Source organism: Microtus pennsylvanicus, chromosome 9, assembly GCF_037038515.1.
Source record: "Microtus pennsylvanicus isolate mMicPen1 chromosome 9, mMicPen1.hap1, whole genome shotgun sequence".
NCBI classification, from domain to species: Eukaryota; Metazoa; Chordata; class Mammalia; order Rodentia; family Cricetidae; genus Microtus; species Microtus pennsylvanicus.
Window position 1 is genome coordinate 101,643,474 of NC_134587.1, and position 25,689 is coordinate 101,669,162.

At 44.1% G+C, this 25,689-nt stretch overlaps 1 protein-coding gene across 2 annotated transcripts in view; it reads right to left on the reverse strand.

The window, feature by feature from the left end:
- Klhl2 (kelch like family member 2) overlaps positions 1-25,689 on the reverse strand; it is a 116,607-nt gene that overhangs the window by 67,138 nt on the left and 23,780 nt on the right. For both annotated transcript variants that reach the window (XM_075986879.1, XM_075986880.1), the window contains exons 3-4: positions 23,045-23,151; positions 11,719-11,840 (exon numbers count right to left, since the gene is read on the reverse strand). In XM_075986879.1, the coding sequence (XP_075842994.1) occupies positions 11,719-11,840; positions 23,045-23,151 (229 nt within the window). The remainder of the gene's footprint in view (positions 1-11,718; positions 11,841-23,044; positions 23,152-25,689) is intronic.

The following is a 25,689-nucleotide window of genomic DNA, read 5'->3' on the forward strand; positions in this document are numbered from 1 at the left end:
ACTCCATAAATATTTAACAAGTGGTCAACCGAAAACTGGAATTCATCTAGATCAATAATGGCAGAAGGAAAAATGAAGGGTGCAAGTTCAATGCTCGGAAGCGGGAAAGAAAAAAGTACAAGTCATATGAAGGAGACAGTGATAGTTACCAACCCTGACCCAACTGATAGCCTGCCTAGTCTACACTCAGATCCTAAAAACCTCCTTTCTTCCTGTTCAGTCCTATTTAGAAAACAACGACAACAACAAAAAACCAAATCCTGTCCAAGATTGCCAAGTTGATTAAACTCGAAGCCAGTGTTTACAGTCTGGTTTCCATGAACCCAGATGTCCTACACATGAGTGTGCTCCCCTATGTGGGCCTGAAAGCCTCACATACTAATCCTAGATCTTGGTCTTGCTCTCTAGCCCCCGTACAAACACACACTCCAAAATCCCAAACATACTCGACTTTGGTCTTGTCAATCACCTATCCCTTAGCCACATTTCTTCAGAGCTAAGCCAGGATACAGGTGCTACATGACTGAAGCCATATCCACACAACAGTAGCTCTCCATGTATCAGACACCGCTATCTGCCTGAGAGGCGTCATCAAACCACCCCTTCCACTTCTTCCAACTCTATCTCCACCATCATTTTGTACTGTTACCACCACCTCCGTTTTCACCTGCTCAATTACCACTTCCACTTCTACCTTTACTTCCAGGAGCGCCACCAGCAGCAGCAGCAGCACCATCATCTTCAACAGCAACATCACCACAGTCTTCCCTCCATCACCACCACCACTACTGCAATCATCTCTATCTTCTCCACCATCACCATCATCACCTCTTTGACTAACACGATTATCAGTATCACCTCCCGCATCTAGCATCACCGTTATCGATACCACTCCTCCATCATCACCAGCACAATCTACTCTACTGCCGCCATTCTCAATATCACCTCCTCCATCACTATCGCCTCCTCTATCACCACAATCATACCCACTGCCATCTGTGTTTATTACCAAGAACTGATGTTAAAGTTCTCAAAGAAAATGATCACATTTAATTCTGTTCTATTTTTAAAGAAATGAGATATTCTTGTCCCAAACAATTCCTGCTTAAGCAACAACATATAACTTTCATGAATTGCTTAAAACTCATCCATTTAAAACTATCAAATCCCCCTCTAGTGACAGCACTCCAATATGCATGGAGCCAAGAGAGGAGTGTCCCTAAAGTCAACATGTGAGTGAGCACTGTTTACACCGGCACTACTTATTATTGCCTTTGTTTTTCACACCTACATCAAGCGAAAAACACCTACTTTTGGCAAGCCAAAACATGCCCCAAAGCCGAAAAGCCAAAATATATGGAACAAAACTACAAATTTAGCAAAGAAATAAATGGAGAAAAAAATTGAAATGTTTTATAGGCTCCAAAAATGCTGATGCCTATCTCAAGTAACTCTGGGACATGGGAAATTTTCTTTTCTGTTATAAAAGGCTTGATGTTTTCTTTTATCTTTAGTGGTACGGGGATCTAAGCCAGGGCCTTGCACATTCTAGACAAGTGCTCTACAATGGAACTAACTATACATCCCCAGTCAGTATTTGTTAATTTATAAAAAAGAAAAAAAGTCTATAGAGACTGGGGAGATGACTCAATAGGTAAAGTACTTGCTATACAAACATGAGGACCTGGGTTGGATCTCTACCATCCAGAGCAAAGAAGAAGAAAAGGAAGGAAGGGAAGAAGGTAGGGAGGGAAGGAAGGAGGGAGAAAGGAAGGAAGGGAAAAAAGAAAGACAAAGAGCAAGGATGAGCTAGTCAAGTGTGGGGGGAGGGCACTATACATGTATAATTCCAGCACTGGAGAAGCAATGATCTCTGGGGCTTGCTGGCCCCTAGTCAAAGAAGTGAGCTCCAGGTTCAATCGGCGATTCTGCCAGCAGCTAAGAATTCCTGGTGTGGTAGCCTGAGGACTGGAATTTAGATCCCAGCACCCTTATAAAACCAGGCATGGCCCTATATACCTACAACACCAGCAATGAGAGGGGTGGGGAAGAGGATTGCTGGATCCCACTGTAAGCAAAAATCCAAGTTCCTGGTTCAGAGAGACAGCATGCCTCAAAAGAATAAGGTAGATCGTGATAGAGGAAGATATTCAATGCCTGCATCTGTCCTGGGTGAGCATACACACAAGTATGTATATATCACAAATATGCAACACATACGCACACAATGTGAAGAGCAATAAAGACACCAACACTGACCACTGGCACATACACAAATGTGTATGCATACAAATAAAACAAAATTTCTTTAGAAGTTGAATGGTGTTGAACAAATTATTTAAGCATCCTGAGACTATTTTTTCAATAGCAAATTAGATTGGTACATATCTCATATAACACTAGTGTTATGCCCAGATCACGGGGTCCCCCCAAAACCACCACGGAGTTCGTTCTATGTAAAAGCAAAGAGTCTATATTCAAGCTTAAGCTTGGACTCTCAGTCTGTCTGATGCAGGGGCTGAGAGCAGAGAGCCCCAGGTCCAAGCAGGTTAGGTTTTTATCATAGAAGAAGTGGAGTGAGGGTATTTCCAGGGTTCAGGACCCTGAATGGATGACATTTGTCTAGGGATCTTAGCAAAAGAAGAATAGATGAGTCCTAGGCCCAGGGACATCGGGTGACCTTTCCTCATCTTATCTAACAGTAGGAATGTCAGGTTACTTCCCTTTAGATGCTGGCCCTCTCTGGCTGGTGTCAACTCTAGCTTTTTCTGGAACCCGGTGCTGCCTGTCAGTAAACAAAACTCAGGCCTACTTTTTAGCTGGTCGCTATCAAGCCTGCCATGGCAACTGTGCAACCTGGGCCCCGTATGTATGGCCAGGATGCCTTGGGCTCCACAAACAGAAACATCAAATGAGATAAACAATACATACATATAATAAATGCATGGTACAGGGTTGGATATACCTCGTTAAAAATTCTGCCTTATATCCGGGCGGTGGTGGCGCACGCCTTTAATCCCAGCACTCGGGAGGTAGAGGCAGGTGGATCTCTGAGTTCGAGACCAGCCTGGTCTACAAGAGCTAGTTCCAGGACAGGCTCCAAAACCACAGAAAAACCCTGTCTCGAAAAAAACAAAAAAAAACAAAACAACAAAAAGAAATTCTGCCTTATGGGTTTCTGATCCTACTGCACGTACTGGCTTTGTAGGAGCCTAGGCAGTTTGAATGCTCATCTTACTATAACTGGATGGAGGTGGGGGTTCCTTGGACTTTCCACAGGGCAGGGAACCCTGATTGCTCTTCGGGCTGTGGAGGGAGGGGGACTAGATTGGGGGGGGGGGGGAATGGGAGGCGGTGGCGGGGAAGAGACAGAAATCTTTAATAAATAAATAAATTTAAAAAAATAATAAAAAAATAAAATTGTAAAAGAAAAAAATTCTGCCTTATTAATATTCATACACAGTCATATATTGATATTTTTGTATATAAATAAGGGTTTTTCTTATTTTCTGAGATCGGGTCCTACTATGATTCCCTCTATTAGGGTCACAAATGCCCTTGCACATACAAATCACTAGGGAAACCAGCAATGTTAAACACATAGGAGCCTCTCCTCAATGGCAGAGATAAAATATCTTCTTTCCTACCCAGAAGGCTGGTTTGGATATTGTTTAGGAGTTGGTGACCCTTTTGTCACCAGTGGAGGCAGACCTCACCCAAATCTCCCAAAAACGCTGACCCCAGACTCTCCCTCCCTAGACTATTGTCTTTAACTCTCAGTTAAAGCCATCCTTAGCGGAGAGAGACATCACAAGTATTTTATGTACTCCCGACCTTTATGCTATTTTCATCAGAAACCACAGTAGATCAGCCTGTTAGCTGTAGAATTCACACTCATAGCCACACGTATTTTGTAAAGGAGTTTCTAAGTGTAAAGGTCTGTCCTGTCCTTTCAAGAGATAAGCCTCGCCCACTCCCTGCCCCGCCCACCAAGGATCTTCCTTCTGCTTCCAGCCTCTCTCTCCTTTTCCTCTGGGAGGTAGCTTCTCCTCTCCTCTTCCCACCTCCTCTTTTTCTCTCTTTCTCTGCTCCTCCCCTTCTCCCCTTCCCCCCTTTCCCCCTTTCCCCTCAGTAACCCACTAAATAAATACCCACTTTCTTTGCAGGACACACCTATCTGTCTCTGTCTCTCACCACGACTCCCACCTGCCTGGAACCCACAGAAGCCTGGGCAGTGGGACCGGCTGCCCCTCAGAGAACCGCAGCAGTTCACCATTACACTGAGTAGTCATACTTTAAGTTTATAGTAAACTCGGAAACTCTTGCCCACATTGCACTGTGTTTAAATATGCTGATGAAGTCAATCTGAGCCAGGCTTTCATTCTCATCTCTTCAGGGCCCCCTCATTCCTGGCTATACTTGAACTCATGACCTTCCCACTTCAACCTCCCTCATGCAGAGATTCTCAATATGTGGCTCATAACCCCCACGGGGGTCACATGTCAGACATCCTGCACACCGGATATGTACATTATGATTCATAACAGTAGCAAAATTAGTTATGAAGTAGCAAGGAAGTAATTTTATAGTTGCGGGTCACCACAAAGCGCATTAAAGGGTCACAGCATTGGGAAGTAGCCCTGGGTCACATACAGTATCACAGGCGTGCACCACAATGCTTGGATTGCTAGGGCTTCTTCAAGTGGCAAGAAAGGAGGAAAAGGTAAGTGGATCTTCTGAAAGTATGCAAAAGTTCGTGCATATTCTTTTGCACCTCCCCTTAGGAATAGCTCGGAGGTGTCGGTGACTGCCAGACATTTAAAAGCCCTCTTACAGCAGGCTGCGGCTTTGTTTTTTTAGTCCCTAGATTTATAACATTCATAAAGTCTGCTAAAGAAGCAGCCTCCAAAGTCAGCCACTTAGAAGGGAGGCAGGAAAGACAATATGCTGTTTGAACAAAGAAGCCAAACTAGAGCAAGGTCATGGTGAAATACAGGTTTTGCTTCTACCTCCCCTTAAAGATCCAAATTACTGTACATACTTTTAATTCAAATGACTCGCCAACTTTGAAATAAATGAAACACAACAGCCAAACTCAAAGTTAAAAATACCTAACAAAAACCAACAACAACAGTACTACCAAGGGGGAAAAACTCAAAACCAAGGAAACCTGAAATAGCCCTACTGCTTATATAATACAGAAGAACTTCTTCCTTCTTTGGAGTGAAATCCTCAAATCACTCATTCCCTCATTCTGACTCAACGCTAACAACCCTCACCTCAAATAGAATCACAGTGTTTTAAATGTGTGCACGAAGGAGACCGCTGGGGAAGGGAACGCAAACGAGAAGACAGAAGGAACAGGAGAGAGGTTTTGTGCTGTCACCAGCAGACTGGGAGACAGCTGGCCCAAAGTACTCGGAAGCGCTGAGGGTCTCAGCAAAACACACAACCCCAGAGACACCGTCCCAATGTCACTTAGCCTCACTACCAGATCAGAGGCTTAGAAAGAGAAGTTCATCTTGCAAAAGATTTGATTTTAGATCTAATGAGAAAATCAAGCAACAACAGCAAACATCTGCATCCTACAACGTTCTGTCCCCACTGTGCACACTAGAAAAAAACAAAGTACTCAGGGCAGCTTGGTGTCACCAGGTAACACTAAAGACTTCAGCATAACTTTCCTGAGGTCACCAGACACCCCCACTGCACCGCCCCTTTCCTTACAATGGACCAGAACGGACAAGAAACTTTAAACAAAGATCAATCTGAGAAAGATAATCAAAAAGAATAAAGAAGCCGGGCAGTGCTGGTGCATGCTTTTAATCCCAGCATTGGGAAGCAGAGGCAGGCGTGAGTTCGAAGCCAGCCTGGTCTACAGACTAAGTTCCAGGACAGCCAGGACTGTTACATAGAGAAACCCTGCCTTGAAAAACAAAAAGAAGCCGGGCGGTGGTGGCACACGCCTTTAATCCCAGCACTCGGGAGGCAGAGGCAGGCGGATCTCTGTGAGTTCGAGACCAGCCTGGTCTACAAGAGCTAGTTCCAGGACAGGCTCCAAAAACCACAGAGAAACCCTGTCTCGAAAAACCAAAAAAAAAAAAAAAATGAAAGAATAAAGAGAAGTTTGATACTCATTCATATCTATAGCTGTAGGGCCCTGGTCTCCCTTATTCCTGTGGTGCATTTGTGGGGACAGTTTATTATCTACCAGCTTAGCTTCCTGTGTGTTTCTGTGCTATGCCTGCCCCGCCTGGTGGTTAGCTGCAGGGCATTCACTCCATTGATAATATGGTAATTTCCCCACCTGCCTGGGCGGAGATCCTTGTGCTGCAGTCAGGTAGATAAAAACTCCCCCAACGCTGAATAAAGTGGCATTCGGCTGATCTCCTTCCGAATGACCCTGGTCTCTCTGTGTCTTCTTTTCAATCTCCAGGCCCTTGCCCGACTCGCGTTCGGTACAGTGGCGCGCGAACTGTACCGAGGGTGTAACACCAAATCGGGTGTTACAATTGGAGGCCCCGCTGGGATGATCATCGGCAACTAGACCCATCTGCGAGATCGGGAAGTAGGGATCCCTGAGAGGTCGCCCTCGGGAAGGCTGGCCAGCAGGTAAGAAATTGTGCGGCGAGGGTGTATTGGTTATGGGTGCAAGTTATTCTGTTCCTGTGTTAAAGGGCCGGTTAACAGGCCAGTTGTTAGGTCTTTTGGAAAATAAAGGCACCGGTATTAAAGTTGAGACAGCACAAGAGATCATTAAGACAGTTTTAGAGTTTAGTCCCTGGTTCCTACATGCAGGGGGTTTTAATATTACTGATTGGGAGCAGGTAAAGGCTGATCTTCAAAATGCACTGAAAGAGCGAGGGCCACAAGAATTCCCCATGGCGATATTTTCACTGTGGCGCTTGGTCAGAGATGCTCTTCTCAGTGATGATGTTAAAGTGAGAGAGCAATTAGAGAGTTTAAACAAAACCCTTGAGGAGATTCAGGAAGTAGAATCTGTGAGTTCTATTAAGAGTTTTGAGGAACAGGAAGTTACAGGAACAGGAAGTATTAGAAAGGATATAGAAGAAGAAGAAGAAATTTTAGAAAAGGAGATCGCACTGATAAAAAAGAAGTTAGAAAAAGAGGAAAGGAAGGAAGCAAACGGAGATGTCTCCATGAGACCGCCTCCGCATAATCCTTGCACTACTGCTTCTGCCCCTATGGACTTAGAGGCAGAAATCCGAGAGATCCGGGACAGGTTAAATTATCTAAGTGGAGAGAAGCAGATTTATCCTGTTGTGGAAAAGATTGATCAGCAGGGACAGAGGGCCAGGCAACATAACCCTCTGGCCTTTAAGGATATTAAGCAGTTAAAAGAAGCAGTTGTAGACTATGGAGCTCATGCTCCTTTCACGGTAGCTTTATTGGAATCCTTTGCAGACCTCAACCTCATACCAAATGACTGGATGCAGCTTTGCAGGGCTTGTCTTTCAGGGGGAGATTATTTGTTATGGAGAGGTGAAATGCAGGAAAATTGCAAAAAGACTGCAGGCAAAAATGCTGAAGCAGGTTTCCCCCAGAATAACCTTGACATGTTAACTGGTGAAGGACAATATGCTAGCTTAAAAGCACAGATTGCTTATGATCCTGCAATTTATGCTCAGATAGCTGCAGCAGCCGTTAAAGCTTGGAAAACTTTACCTAACAAAGGATCACGAGAACAGCTTTCAAAGATCCTTCAAGGATCTTCAGAACCTTATTCTGAGTTCATTGACCGCCTTCTACAGGTGGGAAGCCGCATTTTGGGGGATGTGGATTCAGCTATGCCAGTCGTTAAACATTTGGCCTTCGAAAATGCAAACAAGTTCTGTCAGCAAGTCTTATGCCCCCATAGAGATGGAGATTTGAATGACTTTATCAGATTATGCAGAGACATTGATGGCACCCACGTGATGGGCCAGGTCATTGTTTCTGCCCTCAAGGAAGGCCAAGGTGGAGCTTGGCCTAGGAATTGTTTTCAATGGGGAAGATCAGGATACATTAAAAGGAACTGCCCTACAGGTAAAGGGATGGTTAATCAGCCCAAAAAATAAGCCAGGTGTGCCAGTACGAGCCTTTAATCCCAGCTCTTGGGAAACTCTTGAGTTCAAGGCCAGCTTGGTCTACTGAGTGAGTTCCTGGAACAGCTAGAAGCAGGACACATAGTGCCATCCACTTCTCCCTGGAATACCCCTATCTTTGTTATTAAGAAAAAGTCTGGTAAATGGAGGTTATTGCAAGATCTTAGAGCAGTAAATGATTGCATGGAAATTATGGGGGCAACTCAACCTGGGTTGCCTCAGCCTGTAGGTATTCCTGCAGGATATTATCTTTTAGTTATTGACCTGAAGGATTGTTTTTTCACCATTCCCTTGCATCCAAAAGACTCTGATAAATTTGCTTTCAGTGTACCTTCTATAAATTTCAAAGAACCATACAAGCGCTACCAATGGGTAACATTGCCCCAGGGTATGGCCAATAGTTCTGTAATTTGCCAAATGTTTGTGGCACGGGTTATTGCCCCTATTAGGTATAAATATTCTCAACTGTATATAAGTCATTATTTGGATGACGTCCTATTAGCTGGACAGGACCCAGAAATAGTTCTTGAGGCTTTTGCTGACTTGCAAGAATCCTTAGCACATGCTGGGTTAGTTATTGCTTCTGAAAAGTTACAACAACAGTTTCCATATCAATACTTGGGGCATCAGCTGTTGCAGACAGGAGTAAAACCGCAGAAGGTTACTCTTCGCCTAGATAGACTACGAACTTACTCTAGCATTCACTGAAAAACACTCGTTACAGAAAGTTCCAAATGTCTTTTCAAAACATGGGCTTTTCACTAGACGACAAAATGAGGAGTCTATTAAGCCAGGGTATCCCTAAACTAAAGAAGCACTCCTCCCCCTCTAAAGGAAAGCTACGAAATGGAACAAGGCTACCCAGTGCAACTATTAGAATGTACTTCTGCAAGGGCTAAGCAGTGCATACAAATCATCATGACAAGGAGTTTTGCTCCAAGGCTGTAACTAAAATATTAAGTCTGGAGTGTGACAGTTACTAAAAGAAACCTGAGAGAGATGCCTCACTCCAAACAGGGAATGTTCCCACCGTAAAAACTGCTACAAACTCCATGAAGGAGAGAACTTACAGTTTAAACTCTCAGACCTGCACATCTGTGGCAATTTCCCTCCACGTGGCCAGTATGTGCCAAAGAAACCTGCAGTCATTCGCTAGGTAGGTAGAGGGCATACGACACCCATGCACATCCATGAATAAAAAGCAGAACAAAAGCCAGGCAGTGGTGCAACCTTTAATACCAGCACTCGGGAGGCAGAGACAGGTGAGTTCGAGACCACCCTGGTCTACAGAATGAGTTCCAGGACTGGTTCCATAGCTACTGAGAAACCCTGTCTCAAAAACAAAACAAAACACAAAACAACAACAACAACAAAATAAAACCATGGTACTCCCAAAAATAGTTCAAGACTACAGAAAAGTTCAGATGGAGATGACATATTGCAACCAATACTTGTCCACAATGAAACAAATGTTCATTTAAGGTTTTGACGATGGGATAGTGGGTAAAGTGGTTGCTATGAAAGCATAAAGACTTGAGTTCAAATCCCCAGAGCCCAAATAAAGCCAGGTACAGTAGGATGTATCTTTAAAGTCTCAGTTCCTACAGCGAGACTGGAGACAGAGACAGGAGAACCCCTGGAAGCTTGCTGGCCAGCTAACCTGGCATAGCGTTGAACAACAAAGACACCTGCTTCTAACAAGGCGGAAGGCAAGAAATGACACTCAAGGCTGTCCTCTGACCTCTACATGTATACCATAGCATGCATTCCCCCTCACAAATTAAAAAAAAAAACTTGGATCATTAGATATAGGATCCAATCACCAATCACCCTTAGTCACAACTCCAAAACAGACCGTGGGTTTTCAAACATTTTCCCCCTAAGTGAGATGTCTGAGTCAAGTCTATAATGAGAGTAGTTCAAAGGCCTGCCAGGAGGCTCAGCTTCTGCCTGCTAACATTTACAGTAAGCAGACAGCATGTGGCGTGCCATGATAGCAGCTCTTCAGTTCCATTCAAACACAAGGTAGAACATTTTGGTCAGTCAGGGGCATAAACTATGAAAACCATATCTTACTTGTATGAACAGAATTTACAAACTGTTTCTTAGTTTGGTTCTAGGTGCTGGAGAGATGGCTCGGCAGGAAGAGTGAGCGCTTGCTATTCTTTCAGAAAACCAAAGTCTGGTTCTCGATATTCAATATTCATGTCGAGTAGTTGACAAGCACCTGTAAGTCCAGCTCCAGGGATCACAGGCACTTGAACACACACATGGTTCTAAGATCTCTTTGTTGTCCTTAAAACACAGTATCCCAACCGAATGGACAAAATAAATACTAACATTTAAATGTTGGTAGGGTGTAGCCACCAGGAATTAAAAGATACATGTATTCTTTGCTCAACCCCTTCCACTTTCAGAAGTCCAGCCTGTGGAATTCTTGCCCGCAAATATTACGATGGCCACTCACGTCAGCAATCCACCAAAAGGGAGCATCGTGCACAGCCATTACCACAGGGTGCACACACAAAAGAACTAGCCATTCTGCTGAGGAAAAAAAAAGTTGCCAAATACAGAATAAACACACTCAAAATTTAAATTCTGGGCATGCCTCTCATGCGCTCATGTACTTGAACCAATACATGGCTGAAAGACGCTGTCTCAGACAGAGAACAGCAGCCAACCTTCTCAGGAAGAGGAGATGGATATGTGGGGAACAGTCACAGGAAAGAGCCTGTCCTCGTCATTGTTCTACTACTGTGAAGAGGCACCATGACCACAGCAACTTACAAAAGAAACCATTGAATTGGGGCTTGTTACAGGTTCAGAGGTTTAGTTCATTATCAGTCTGATGGGGAGGACATGAAGGCAGACATGGAGCTGGAACCGTAGCTGAGACCTACATCCTGATCCATAGGCCAAGGGAGAGCTGCTAGGTCCCTCAAAATCCACCTCCAGTGACACACTTCCTCCAACAAGGTGACACCTCCTAAGCCTTCTAATCCTTTCAAATAGTTCCACTCCCTGGAGACCAAGCATTCACAGTGTGAGCCTGTGGGGGCCATTCATATTCAAATCAGCACAGGACCATTTAAGAAGAAATGTTCCCTTTTTCTGCAGCATTCTTCCTTGCCACTTAAAGCATTTAAACATTTATTTACCGTACATAAAACATTTGTTCTCTTTGGAAAATAAGATGCTGCATCAATTTCTGGCTAACTTCTAGAATTATTTAAAGAGAATGCTCAAACAATAAAGAACTAATGAATGTTGCTAGTCAAAAACATCCTTTGTAGACTTTACCCTTCAAAGGAATAAAGAAAAACTGTGGGCAGCATGAAGCAGGAGCTATAAAGAATGTGACAGTGTTGTCACAAAGGAAAGAGCATTACTCAGAGAGAGAAAGGATGTGTCTCAGATCTGCAAAGACAGAAAAGGTACCGGAATCAGAAACACCATTAAAAAAGATGCAATCATCCCCAGTGTCCCTCTGAAATAAAATTCCAACAATGAATTTTATTACTTTTGGCACGAACTGTACGCTGTGTGGGAATGTGGCTTTGGATTAGAAAAACTGCACACAAAGAGCTAAGCGGTGTAGAGCGTCTGCTGTTACCTGTACATTTTCTTCTGTGACCTGAATTTCTGCGGTGTAAACATAATCAATTAGCATCCTCAGGGTCCAGCCGTCGACCTCCTTTATTCGAACTCTCTTAGCTCGGCTTTCGCTCATCTCACCTAAAACACCAAGGAACGAAGTGAAGTTACAACAGGAGGCTGCTGTGAAAATACCAACAGCAAGACAGGCTGATCCATATTCCTGCCACTCACGCGAGTAGGCAGGCAACAGGATCTGCCGCTGCTGCAGGCCTCAGCCACCCCCCACAAAGGTGTCCTGAGCAAACCATAAATTACTTCAGCTTGGCATCCGAGCCTGAAGATAACATTGCAAGACTGAGGGTACCCTGCACCCAGCTCCATGTACCACATTCAGTACTGCCCACGCAGGGTCCTTCATGGATTCCTTTCTCCTGAGGTTTTTGTTGTTGTTTTAGTTTGGTTTGGTTTGGTCTGGTATGGTTTGGTTTGGTTTGGTTTGCAACAGGGTTTCTTTGTGTAGCCCTGGCTGTTCTGAAACTCATTACCGAGACCAGACTGGTCTGAAACTCAGAGAGCCACCTCTCAAATGATAGGACTAAAGGCTGGGGTTTTATTTTTATTTTTCTATGACTTTGATTTTATTTGTTTGATTAACTTGTGTGTGTGTGTGTGTGTGTATGTGTGTGTGCACACGTGTGTGTGCATGTGTGTGTGTGTATGTGTCTGAGCATCAGATCCCCTGGAGCTGAACTTACTGGCAGTTCTGAGCCAGCCAATGAGGGTGGTGTGACCTGACCTCAGGTCCTTCAGAAGAACTGCACAACCTTAACTGCAGAGTCCTCTCTCCAGCTCCTTCCTTATAGATCTGTAATCCCGTCTGTAACAGTAACGATGCTGCCATCCTTGGCTGATGGCAAAGACCACATGGTGAAAAGGACTCACTTAGCATCATTCTTTCCCAGAGCACACGGACACCTGCCCAGCGCCTGGGCCAGACATGGAGACTCAGGTTGTCTGTAAGAAGCCACAACCCTCATGTAGGCGCACAGTGCAAAGCCAACTACACAAACTGCTGAGGTTAGTCAGAGGGTTATTACAGAAGTCACCTAAGTTCAGCTCCTACTGGCCATCCTCAAGTCCTTTCAACACAGCACAAGCTACTTTGTGTGAGCAACGGAGCACCACGTAACAGCCTGGGATACAAAGAGATACAAACAGTTAAATGGTGAGGAAGGAAATCCTCAGTTAGCTAGCCAGGCCTTGTGGTACAGGCATGTGACTAGCCACTCAGGGGACTGGAGCCAGATCACAAGGCCAAGGCCTGCCTGAATGACAGTGAGTTCAAGGCCAGTCTGGGCAAGTTAGTAAGACCCTGTCTCAAAATAAAAGGTAGAAAAGGGCTAAAGGCGTAGCTCAGCTATGGAGTGCTTGTCTGGCAAGTGGTCTTTATCTCCAGTTCTAAAAGGCAAGCCCGAGAAGGAGTGACCCTCAGCAGAAGAATTTTGTTCTAGATTCACTAGGGTTTAGGGGTGAAAGCCTGGAAAGCCGTGCCACACCCATCACCTACACTTGAACCCTGTGTCTCACATTAATAAAAGTAACCGTGGACTCAAGAGCTCTTGAAAGCTTGGTTCTGCTTGAGACGCGGTGTGCTGCTGGCACCATAAACTATCAGGAAGGCGATTTTACAAGAATCCTTTGCAAACAGAAGCCCTGGGTGGGTATGGGGGGGAGGGGGAGAGTAATCACAGCAACAGACATCTCACTGCATGCTCCCCTGGAGACAGCCTGACAAGAGCTCCAACAGAAGCTGCTCTTCTCAGAGCGGAACTACCTCAAAGAGTGCCCTGTCACTCCCCAAGGGAAAATATCTATCTGTGCTACAGAAGAGGACATTTCAAGAGAAGGATGGGAACAGGACTGCTTCTGTGCCCCCGCCTTTAAAAGAAAAGGAGGAATACAGAAAATCAATTCAACTGCGTATAGAACGCCTTCCTCTATGCCCCCCCTCCCTGTCTCATGGATTGCTAGGATTTATATAATCTGAAGGCACACAGAGTGTCAAAAGCTAAGATACTGATTCCTAATTATAGTTCTGTGTGTGTGTGTGTGTGTGTGTGTGTGTGTGTGTGTGTGTGTGTGTGTGTAGACCAGGCGACAACCTCCAATTCCTCCTGGAATTCCTAGGTATCTTAGGAATGCCATCACCTTTGAAATAGGGTCTGTTGTTGACCTGCAGCTCACCCGTTATCCTAAGCTGACTGGCTACCTGCCTCCACCTTTCCAGGACTGAGACTGTAAACATGAACCGCCAAATCTGGCTTTTAAAAGGATGTTTTTATTAATTATTGGAGAATTTCATACAATGGTACTTTTTCCATTTAATTTATGTATTTATTTTATGTGTATAGGTGTTTTGCCTGTATATATGTTTTTGCGCCAAGACCATGTCTGATGCTATCAGAGGTCAGAAGAGTGTTGGAGCTCCAGAACCAGAGTCACAGCCAGTTGGTTGTGAGCTGCCATGTGAGTGCTGGGAGCTGAATCCGGTCCTCTAGAAGAGCATCCAGTGCTCTTAACCACTAAGTCACCTCTCCAGCCCGCAAGGCATTCTGATCATATTTACCTACAACTCTTCCCCTTAACTCTTCCCAGATCCACGCTTACCTCCCTATTCCCAACTTCTTGTCTTCTTTTTTTCTTTTCTTTTCTTTTTAAACTTAATTAACACATGGACTCCAATTTATGCTGTCCATAACTTCTAAGTGTACACAAGGGCACACCCATAAAGATAACTGACTCTCCCTCCTTCGGAATTCAACGACTGTCCACAGCTTCTCAGTTAGGGGTGAGGGCTCACTTCCTGAAGTATTAGAATGTTGACTGACGTCATCTTGTGCCCTTTAGAATGCATGGACTGCCTAGACTTCTCAGGGGTGAGGGCTCACTTTTTTGCTCTGGTCTTCCCTACCTCTGGTTCTTACCATCTACTTTTGCTTTTTGACATAGGTTAGGAGCAAGCATTTTACCAACTAAGCAATCTCTCCACTGCTCCTCCAAATACGATTTTGGATAAATGCCTTCAGCAGTAAACACCTTGCTTCATCCACAGTGCCCTGGGCAATGTAAGTGTAAAGTCACACACCTAGTTCCCAGATTTCAGCATGAGCTAGTTTAGATAAAAGCCTTAGACACAATCAAATCTCTTAATTTATGTATATGACTGAAAAAAAAAAGTTCTATGCCAGGTGGTTTTTATTATTATGTTTTTGTAGAGGCCCTTTGCTAAATCACATCTCTTCCTTACATGTCAGTTTTAAAGACTGTCTCCCCAGAAAATTCATCTGCTTCTAACATCAACCTCAATTATATATTGCTTTTAAAACGTCTTAATCTTTATTTTATTCATCTTAACTTACAAAAGAAGTAGCAAAAACAAAAAGCTTGCCACCAAATGCATTAGCAGATTAAAAATTCCAACAATCAAACTATAGGGAAGAAAAGCAAAAGCATCCTAGGTGTTACATGGTATCTTAGTTACCATCCTTTAACCACATTTATAGAGCGTATGTTTAAACAGTATGACTTTCTGAGATTTATGTTTGGTAACGAATTTTATAAGCCATTACCAAGATGGCTCAGTGGATAAGCGGCTCACTGGTGACCTGAGTTGGATACCTGCAGGGGGGTGGGGGGACACCCACATGGAGGAATGAGAGAACCAACTCCAGTCACACAGCACACATGGGACCACACTGACACAGCACAGCACAGATGGGTCCACACTGATGCGCGTCAGGTGTACCTCCTGCTCTTACAGAGACCTAGGTTCGGTTCCTAGCTCCCACACGGGGAGCTCACGGTCTTGGAACTCTAGTTCCAAAGAATCCAACAGCTTCTCCTGGCCTCCATGAGCACCAAGCATGCATGGGATGCACATGCAGAGATGCAGGCAAGCACTTACACGGGAAATAAATCTTCAGGGACAGGGGAGCTATCTAATGGTACTCTACAGCTCTTCCTAGATCACTTATAGCTTTGCATACTCTCGATGGACCAAGTTTATAAGATTAACTCAGGAACTCTATTAAGATCTCCACACAGATGCCCATGCTAAACACCTAAGCCACCTCGCACTGTTCTCTTTTCATTATCCACCAATCCATCTTTCACCAAAGCCTACAAATGAACTGACCTTCATTAGACCTACAATTCCTCCTCCCACCTCTTTATCCCCTCTCTCATCATTCTATCACGGGAGCCCGATCATCTCTGGGAGAGCTCTGTAGTACCTACCCCCTTTTTGTCCAATTATATGTACACGGGTCTGTGTGTAGGTGTGTGCACAGAAGTACGGGTGTCCTAGGAGTCTCAAGAGGATTTGGGATTCCCTAGAGCTGGAGTTACAGACAGTAATGTGTCCCCCACCATAGATACTGGGGACCAAACTTGACTGTCCAATGATTAACCTTGCCTGGGCGCTAACCTGACACATAGGACTACTATGTTGAAAATTGGTGCATTGCTCCTTGACCAAGTGTGCAAACCCTTCTATAGCCAGCCTCCAATTCACCACCTTAACCCCATATACGCTCTCACTCACTTTCTGCCATAAAATACGCCAGTAGGGAACTGTTCGTAGTTTCCCACACAGACCAAACAACTTCTTTCCTTGGTACCTGTGCTGAACTCTGCCCTACTGGGCTCTACACCCCTATTCCTGGGCTCTACACCCCTATTCCCCAGGCCAATCTCCACACATCCTTCAGGATTTCACTGGAACCTCTCCAAGATGCATTATCTGCTAGGGGCCCACAGCTGGCTTGGGTTCTTGCCTTAGATACACTTGGAGACCTCATGCATGTCCACTCTGCCAGAATCAACTCTCTCCCCTGTTCTTTGGGGGCTTCCTAATGGCACAGATGAAGGCTTTCTTAGTCCTATACTCCACAATGCCTGATAAAAATCCAATACCAGTTGCATGAATTAATAACTAAATGAGAGAAAGCATGCCAACTAAAAACGAAGCATGCATAAAAATGTTTTTATGTTCATCTTGATCGCGAGTAGTGAGGACTTCAGTCACCCAATAGCTATCAAGAAGACACTCTACACTGCAAGCTGAATTAAGTAATCCACCGCTAAGTAACACGTCATCTACTTGATTTATCAAAAGCGAATGGATGGGATGGCTCAGAGGGTAGCAGCACATACATACTGGTTTTTCAAAGGACATGGAATTCGGTTCCTAGCACCCATGTTGATAACTTACAACTGTCTATACCTTCAGATCCAGAGGCTCCAATGCCCCATTCTGGTCTCCATGGGCACTGAACTCGGGTGCACAAAGCCACACAGAGATAAACATTCACACATAACTAAAAACAAAATTAAACCTACATGTGTGGAAACACCTCTCTTGGATACATGCAACCACCCCCTCATCAAAGAAGTCTCTCTAAAATAAATGGAGACCATCACAGAAAACCACAACTAGACACAAGGCGGAGATCAACAGATCACAAGGAGCCCGGTCCTAACAGATATAGCTACATCGCAGCTCCTCCATCTACAGCTCAGGGAACATCACAGAAGAGCCAGAATACCAAGAAGGCTGCGGTGAAAAAGTCTCTCCGGGAATGGCTACATCAAGGTCAGAACAATGGCAATATCAATGGATGCGTTAAAATGGAAGGGGGGACTTCTGTGGGGTACCAGACAAGAACTAAAGACAATGGATGACTGCTCAGAGAAGCAGAATTAGCCTCTCCCCAGAAGGAGTCCCCTTATCAGTTAGTCAATGTGGGGATAGGTGGAAGCAAAGTACCTGGAAGGGGTTGGAGGGAGGAAAGGGGGAAAAAAAGTGATATAATTCTATTTCAATTAAAAATACTTTTTAAAAAAGATAAAGAAAATATAAAAAGAAAAAAAGGTGAATAGGTTTAGGACAAACTCTATAATCTACTACAAAAAAAGAAGTCCATTATTCTAATTTCAATTTTATTTATAATTAAGGAGTACTTGAATAAAAACATAACACTGGAGCTGATTACACTGAGACCGTAAAAAAAAAAAAAAATCAATGACAGAAAAGAAATTAAGAACAAGCTGAAAATCACATTTAACTGAAGAGTTCGACCACTCTTCAAGTTCCACTCGCCATTGACAGTACTCGTCACTGACTTCTGTTCTCTCAGTTGGGGTTACAATGAAACTGCCAGCAATGTCAGCCTGGCCAGGTGACTCCAGAGGCCACACCAGTCACCACTGTAACGGTCAGGGATCAACATGCCACCTTAGTTCTTCAAGAGCCTAAGACAAACATGGTAAATCCATGTACTTATAGCTTTAGTCTCGTTAGGATAACTTGTGGCAAAGTCTTATTGGCTCGTAAAAGAGCAGGGACAGGAGACAATGTCCCTCCTTCTCCAAGAAGCTAGGGCTACTATTATAGGCATTTTGCATTCCGGAGGACCAGTGGAGGTATTCATTGATGGTAACAATAGACAGAAGGAAGTAGGTTCCTAATAAGGTTCTCAGGCTACAGATGAGCTGTGCCCAATGCCCAGCCTCCTCCTTACTACTTGGCCCAGCTCCAGTGGCATTCCTGCCTCTTGAAGCCCCAGGCATTCTCACCTAGGCTCTCTGAATGCGGCTTCCTAATTCATTTTCTTCCCAGCAGCCATGAACAGCAGAGCGCTCTTTCCTCAACAAGTTTATTCACTTCCTAACTTAGCCTCTTCTCCCATCTCGATCCCAACAACAGGAGCCATGGATTTGCTCATCTCCACAGTCCTCAAAGCCTACAACAACATCCAGCAAAAGGAAGATGCTCAATTCCTCGATGTAGGAAAGTACGAATCTTAGACAAATAGAGCCATGCATATAACTTTCAATGTTTACATTCTATAATCACTCACTAATAATCTATGTTTACCTTTCTTAAGTTTTGGCTAATTTATAATTACTACAGTACAGGAAGTTATCAAAAAGGACACACTCCCACTAGCTGCTAATGGTACACACTTTAATCCCAGCACTTGGGAGGCAGAGGCAGGCGGATCTCTGTGAGTTCGAGGACACTGTAGTTTAAAGACTGACTTCAGAACAACCAAGGCTATACAAAGAAACACTGTCATGAAAAACAAAGCAAAACAAAACAAACAAACAAAAATCCAAAAGTTCATACTCCCCCCAAAAGTACATATTATTAAATATTTCTTAAGAATTTTAACCTGTGAGGCTGGGGAGATGGCTCAGTGGTTAGAACACCTGCCAATCTTCCAGAGGACCCAAGTTCAAGTCCCAGCATTAACATCAGGCTGTTCACAACTGCCTGTAGCTCTAGCTTTAGGTGGAGTCGATACCCCTGACCTCTGACCTCCAAGGATAGCTGCATTCACATGCATACATACAGACAGACACACACACATAATTTTTAAAAAAAGTCTTTTTAAAAGGAGAATTTTAAGCTGTATCACCAAATGAAACTAAATGTGTTTGTCAAATAAAAGTGTTTTAAAGACTACATTTCTAACAAACAGTCTAAAACAAAGAACCCAATTTGCTATGTTCTTTCTCAAGTCATAGTTAACCACCTGGCCTGGCTCTAAATAGTCCCAGACTTCACAAGATGAAAACCTGCAACTCCATCGTGGAATTATTTATCACCTTCTTTCTCTATTCAATACTTGAAACTACAAGGAGGAACAGAAGTCTTTTTTTATATCCTATAGTTCAAAAGAAATTTTCACCTACAATTTATGGGAGATTAAAAATAAGGGCCTGGACTGGAGAGATGGCTCCGTGGTTAAGAGTGCTCACTGCTTTTGTTCAGGACAGGATTCGGGTCCCAGAACCCACATCAGGGCACCCATAACTCCAGCTCCAGGAGATGTTAGCAGCTCTCCTGGCCGCGCAAACTCCTCTACACATATGGTGTACAAAAGCTCACCAAAGCTTCACACACATACACATAAATAAAAACTAAGTAAATATAAATGTTTTCCCCTTGAGACAGTCTTGCTGTGTTGGCCATAGTATCTCAAACTCCTAGACACTGGCTCTCACATGGCTGGGACTGCAAGCCTATGCTACTGGGTATCCCCGGTAGGGCTAAGTAAATAGCTACATTTTTGTTACTCTGTAGAGAATAAAAAAATTATCAAAGAAAATGTTTATGAATCCTCAGCTACATGGTGAGTTCAAAGCCAGATTGTGCTACGTGAGACATGGTCTCCAAAGAAAGGAAAGAAGTGGGGGGAGTGAGGGAGGGAAAGAGAGGCTATGAGGAAATAGTTACAGAAGTCATGGGGAGCTGTGGGAGCGAAGATCAGAAGGCACCAGAGGGTGAAAACCTTTATGGAGTGTCATGTGCATGTATGAAATGTCACAGTGAAGCTCGCTCTCTTGGACAGTTTATATATCTACTAATGGGTTTTCAAAGGGAAAAACTGTAGCTGTCTAGCCTTGGGTTTGCTCACTTTCCCACTCCTAATGAAATTTAGTTTAACATGACTGTGATACTTACTCCAGCATAGCATGAACTGGGCAGTTACTCTTGGGGTTTGGATTGGGTTTAACTTTTTAAAAATTATTTTTGAGAATTTCACACATAAATACTATATTTGCATCATTTCCACCCCCTCCTCTATATTATAAAGTCCTTCTCTGTTCCTTTCATTCCTTCTCAAATCCATGACCACTTCTTTAGTTACCATAAGCACAACACACACACTGGTTTTTTGTTTTTGTTTTTGAAAAAGATCTCCTGCATCTGAGGCTTGCCTCCAATTCACTAAGTAGACAATGGGTGACTGTGAACTCATGTTCTCCTGCCTCCACCTTCCAGTAGCTGGGATTCTACAGTGTGCACTGCCACACCCAGCTAGACTGAGCCAAAAGACATGCTAACACATTCACATATATGTCCTCATCCAATCTTTACAAAGATCCAGAATGTGAGTAATATTATCACCCTATTTTCTAGATGGGAAAAGTGAAGCCCAGATTATTCAAGCCAGTCTCCAAAGACCCAACTGTCTCCATAAGGTTGTGGCCCCTGAAGGTCGGCCACACAGAGGGCACAGGTCTTCACTGCGAGACTAACATTCCAGAGGAGCGCTCTCATAAGTCAAGCCCCTTGGATGACATCAGAATGACATCCAAGATAATAAATACAGTATAAGCCAAGAGACCAAAGTGAAAGTCGGCAATGGAAATGTGCCCACCCTGACCTCCTTAGCATTGACGTTTCACGGCCCTGACGGCAGCACCCTCCAGCACTTCCCTGACCTGGCTCACACCCATCTGCTGTCCTTCCTCCATTCATGAAGACTAAACTCTGCTCAGAATGAGCAAAGCAACAGGACTCTGGTCTCCTCCACTGCTAAGTCCTACACTGAGCCCACTCCCTCTACCTGGCTCACAGTCATCTGGGTCAACTGTAATCTCTGGGTATGTCCTCTCAATGCTGTCCCACTACCTGGATCACTGGGCGGCACCTAGTTTCTACGTTTAAATTAGGTCCCTCTGTCTCTCTAGCTGCATGGTAAGCCATTGGAACAGGAAGCACCATTATACAGTTTATATCTTTTTGATGTACCTGGAATATGGTAGGCACAGGAAATACTCAAGAGTCTCTAAGCCATGAACATTTCTTCCCTAGATGGGGTCTCTCTACATAGCCCTGACTGTCCTAGAACTTGCTACGAAGACCAGGCTGGCCTCAAAGGACAGAGATCCACCTGCCTCTGCATGCTGGGATTGAAGGTATGTTGATGTGGGATGCCCTTCTGTATGTGCTGCTTTTATTGGTTGATGAACAAAGCTGTTTTGGCTAATGGCTTAGCAGAGTAAATCCAGACGGAAATCCAAGCAGCAGAGAAAGATGGTGGAGTCAGGCAGATGCCATGTAGCTATGCCATGTAGCTGCCGAAGGAGAAAGATGCCCAAACATTACAGGTAAACCACAGCCTCGTGGCGATACGTACATTAACAGAAATGTGTTAATATGTAAGAGCCATCTAGGAATATGCCTGAGCCATTGGCCAAACAGTGTTGCGATTAATACAGTTTGTGTGTAATTATTTGGGTCTGGGCAGCCGGGAAATGAAAGTACAGATTCTGTTTACGGTGTGCACAATTGTATATGCTTACCTTTTGACATACCTACCGTGTACACTCTATTTCGAGTACCAAGACACTAAGAGCAAACTCACGGATCAGATAACGTATTTCTTTGCACACTGTTACAACTTAATCGCCCCTTATCAGTTTTTGCAGTCGCAGTTGGTCAACACTGATTAAGAATATTAAGAGGAAAGTTCTAGAAATAGAGTTCTTAAGTTTTAGCCTAGACACTGTTCTCAGAGGCACCCTGCTTTGGTCACAGCCGGGGAATGAATCATCTCTCTACTGAGCATAGGCACAGAGTATATGCTACCCACTGGTCACTCATAGCTAGCTGGAGTATCAACTGACTATCATGGTATTGCCAGGCTTATTCCATGTCACCCATATTTTATTGAATAATACCTCCAAAGCACAAAATTAGTGATGCTGTCTATTCTATTATAGCATGTTATCATTATCCCATTTGATTCTTAATCAATGTTGTTACTCTTTGCCTAATTTTTAAGTCAAACTTTATAGGTACATATGTATATACAAGAAATTTTCAGTTTGGATCTATCCATAATTTTAGGTATCCTTTGTAAGAAAATCCGTATCCCTCCCCTCTCCTCCCCTTTTCTCCCCTTACCCTGGCTGTGCTGAGGACTGAACCCAGAGTCTGTGCATGCTAAGTGCTGTACCACTGAGCTCCACGTCCAGCTCTATGCTGTTTTTTGTTTTGTTTTCTAATGAGGCTTCAAGCATAACAGACATACATTAGTTCTTTTCCAATAGAGCTAACAGCTCTCTATACGTTTTTATCCATGCCAAAGCCGAAGCTTGTGGACACACTAGCCTTTATTTCAGATTTCCAAAACAAGGGATCTTAAGACACTATAAATACTGAATAAAGCAAATAGGAAAGCCATTTGGAAAAAATACAAAATAGTAAAAATGCCTTTCCTTTTACATATACAAAATAAACCAACCAAAAATAACTCAAGGGCCCCAAAATGTTGCTGTAAATAGCAGGAAGGCAAACTGTGGGAATGTATGCGATATAAACTTGAAGTGGCAAGGTCCAGCACACCCAACTAAGCGCAGTAGGTCCGTGTGTGTTTACAATGCAAAGATGGCGGCCCTTCCTTTATAATTCTTCATTTCCTAAAACCAAAGTGCTGAAAAGAAAGGCAAGGTTGGAAAAGCCCCAGATCTGAACCATCTCATACCTGTAAACATGGCGTGGAAGTAAGGGCTACAGGCCGCCAGCACCACTCTATGAGCGGGGATTTCCATGTCTTCTGCCACAATCGTGACGTCACACAGCAAATTCTGACTGTTCCCGGGGAGAAAAAGAAAATGTAAATGCCTCCAATAATAAAATTGTTCAATATCCTATATGAAGCTGTTGCTGTAAAAAAAACTTTTAGGTCTGTTTACTTTAAGAAGATCCCTTCCCTCCCAACAGAATCCATAAACATACGGACACAGAAAGCAATATGCTGAATAAAGGTCCACTCTGCCAGGCCTGCCCTTGTCACAGAGACCTGTCCAAATTTGACTGCGATCTCCCACCCTGCAGAGAGCTGGGGAGGAAGAGTGACAAGGCTCTCTGCAGCAGACACAGCTCAGTAAGAACACTCGCTGGTGAGGCATGAAGAAGCCGAGCCACCTGGCCAAATAGCCCCTCCTGCCTGCCAAGCTAAAAAAGATACTGGACCTGACCCCTGGGTCCCCATACAAAGATGAAATTATTTTCAGTTACAATGGCTGCTCAGAAAGCATTTGGGCATGCAAAGTTTAACCTGGACCATTTTACCAAGGTACAGAGTATTAGTCCCCAAGGCCAAACTGTATTATTAGTAGTAAGACTGAAAAGCAGTATGTAATCTTAAAACAAATTCATCAGCTATCAAAACTACACTTCTGAAACAGCCACTCTAGTTCACTTTAGAATGTGTGGTGAGTGTTGTTTTGGTGCTTACGCGATACTACACTCTCTGGGTAACTAAAAATGTTACTAAACTGGACAGTGGTGGCGCACATCTATAAATCCAGCACTCAAGAGAGAAAGGCAGGCAGATCTCTGTGAGTTCGAGGCCAGCCTGGTCTACAAAGCAAATTCTAAAACTGCCAGTGAGTGCTGTTACATAGAGAAATCCGGTGTCAGGGAAAACACACACACATAAACCACATAAAACAAAACCAAATAAAAAGGCAAACAAACAAAAGTTACTGACAAAACCAGCAGGAAGGATTCAAAGCCCAAACACACCTTGTTGGCGCTCAAGGTGTGAACACACACATCCTATCCACAAACACGTGAGCACTGAACTTGTGTCTAAAGTACACAGTTTACCCTTCGTGGTACACACACACATCCTATTCACAAGCACGTGAGCACTGAACTTGTCTCTAAAGTACACAGTTTACACTTCCCTCTCGGGGCCGCTCCCTCTTTCCTTCAAGGGAAGCCTACTGCTAATTTCCCATCACCTCACAAGCAGCGCGTTCTCAGGCGCGTAAGCAAATCTTTGCAGTAACAAGCTTCTGCGGGGCTCACACCAAACCTTTTTGAGAAGTTTGCTGTCACTTATTCTCTCCTTAGCATAGGAGAAACTAGGAGAAAAAAGGAGCAACCCAGCTCCAAATATGACAGCGTTCCACAGCCGCATTCTTGATGAGCCTGCTGTGCCATTTAGACGGAAGGGTGGCTTGTGGGCGGCTCTGACTTAGGGGCTAACAGACACCGAATGAGGCATCGGGAAGCTCTGCTATTAGAACCATTAATGGCACTCATTTGGAATTCCTCTGGATTAGGCAGACAATGGCCAAGTCTACTACCAGCACTGAGGTTTAAAAGCTCTGTATTCTGAATGCCAGGGCTCACAGGTAAACCAACATGAATAGAGGCATGGACACCTTCCCTGCACGGTCCATTTCATACAGTGAGGTAGTTACCATACAGATTCCCCAAAATGTACAGCTGAGGAAACCAGGGTTAAAAGTGAACAGTGATAAAGTGCTACACAGTATGTATGAGAACTAGGGGTCTAGCCTCAGCCCCAGGCACACACAGGCTAACCTGTCTACAGCTCCCCCTCCCCGCCAAACTACATAGTATGTATGAGAACTAGGGGTCTAGCCTCAGCTCCAGGCATACACAGGCTAACCTGTCTACAGCTCCCCCTCCCCGCCAAACTACATACTATGTATGAGAACTAGGGGTCTAGCCTCAGCTCCAGGCACACACAGGCTAACCTGTCTACAGCCTCACCCCCACTCCCTCGGAACTGATATCATTATTCAAACCCAGAGAGGCTGAGCCCAGCACCTTCTTTCAACGATACAACCACCTAAGTAGGGTACTTACAAGATTTCTTAAAGCTTGAACAAAATCAACTGGTCTTGAATTTTTATGTAGCCCAGGTTGGAACCAAAATCTCTACAACGCCCAGGCAGATCCTGAACTCTTAATGACCCTGCTTTGGCTTCCTGCTAGGGTTACAGGTGTACTTTACCACACCTCGTCAAGAAGTTATGAAGTGTTACATACAGTTGATAAAAGGCTCAACTGGACCATCTCTACAAATATTTACAAGGAAAGTAAATAAAGTTTATCCACTAACTCAGCAAAGCACTTCGGGAAAATCTCTGTCCTTCAGGCTCCCAGCAAAAGCACGGGCTTGACCGACAGAGTAAAAAACACTACCAGGGGACGCTGGGCAGGGTAGCTTACACCTGGAACCCCAACACTCAGGAAGCTGAGGCAGGAGGATGTCAAGCTTCAGACAAGCCTCTTGCGCAACATAATGAGGCCACCTGTAAGTAACCAAACAAGAGTCAGCGCCATCAGGAAGGAGCAAGACAATCC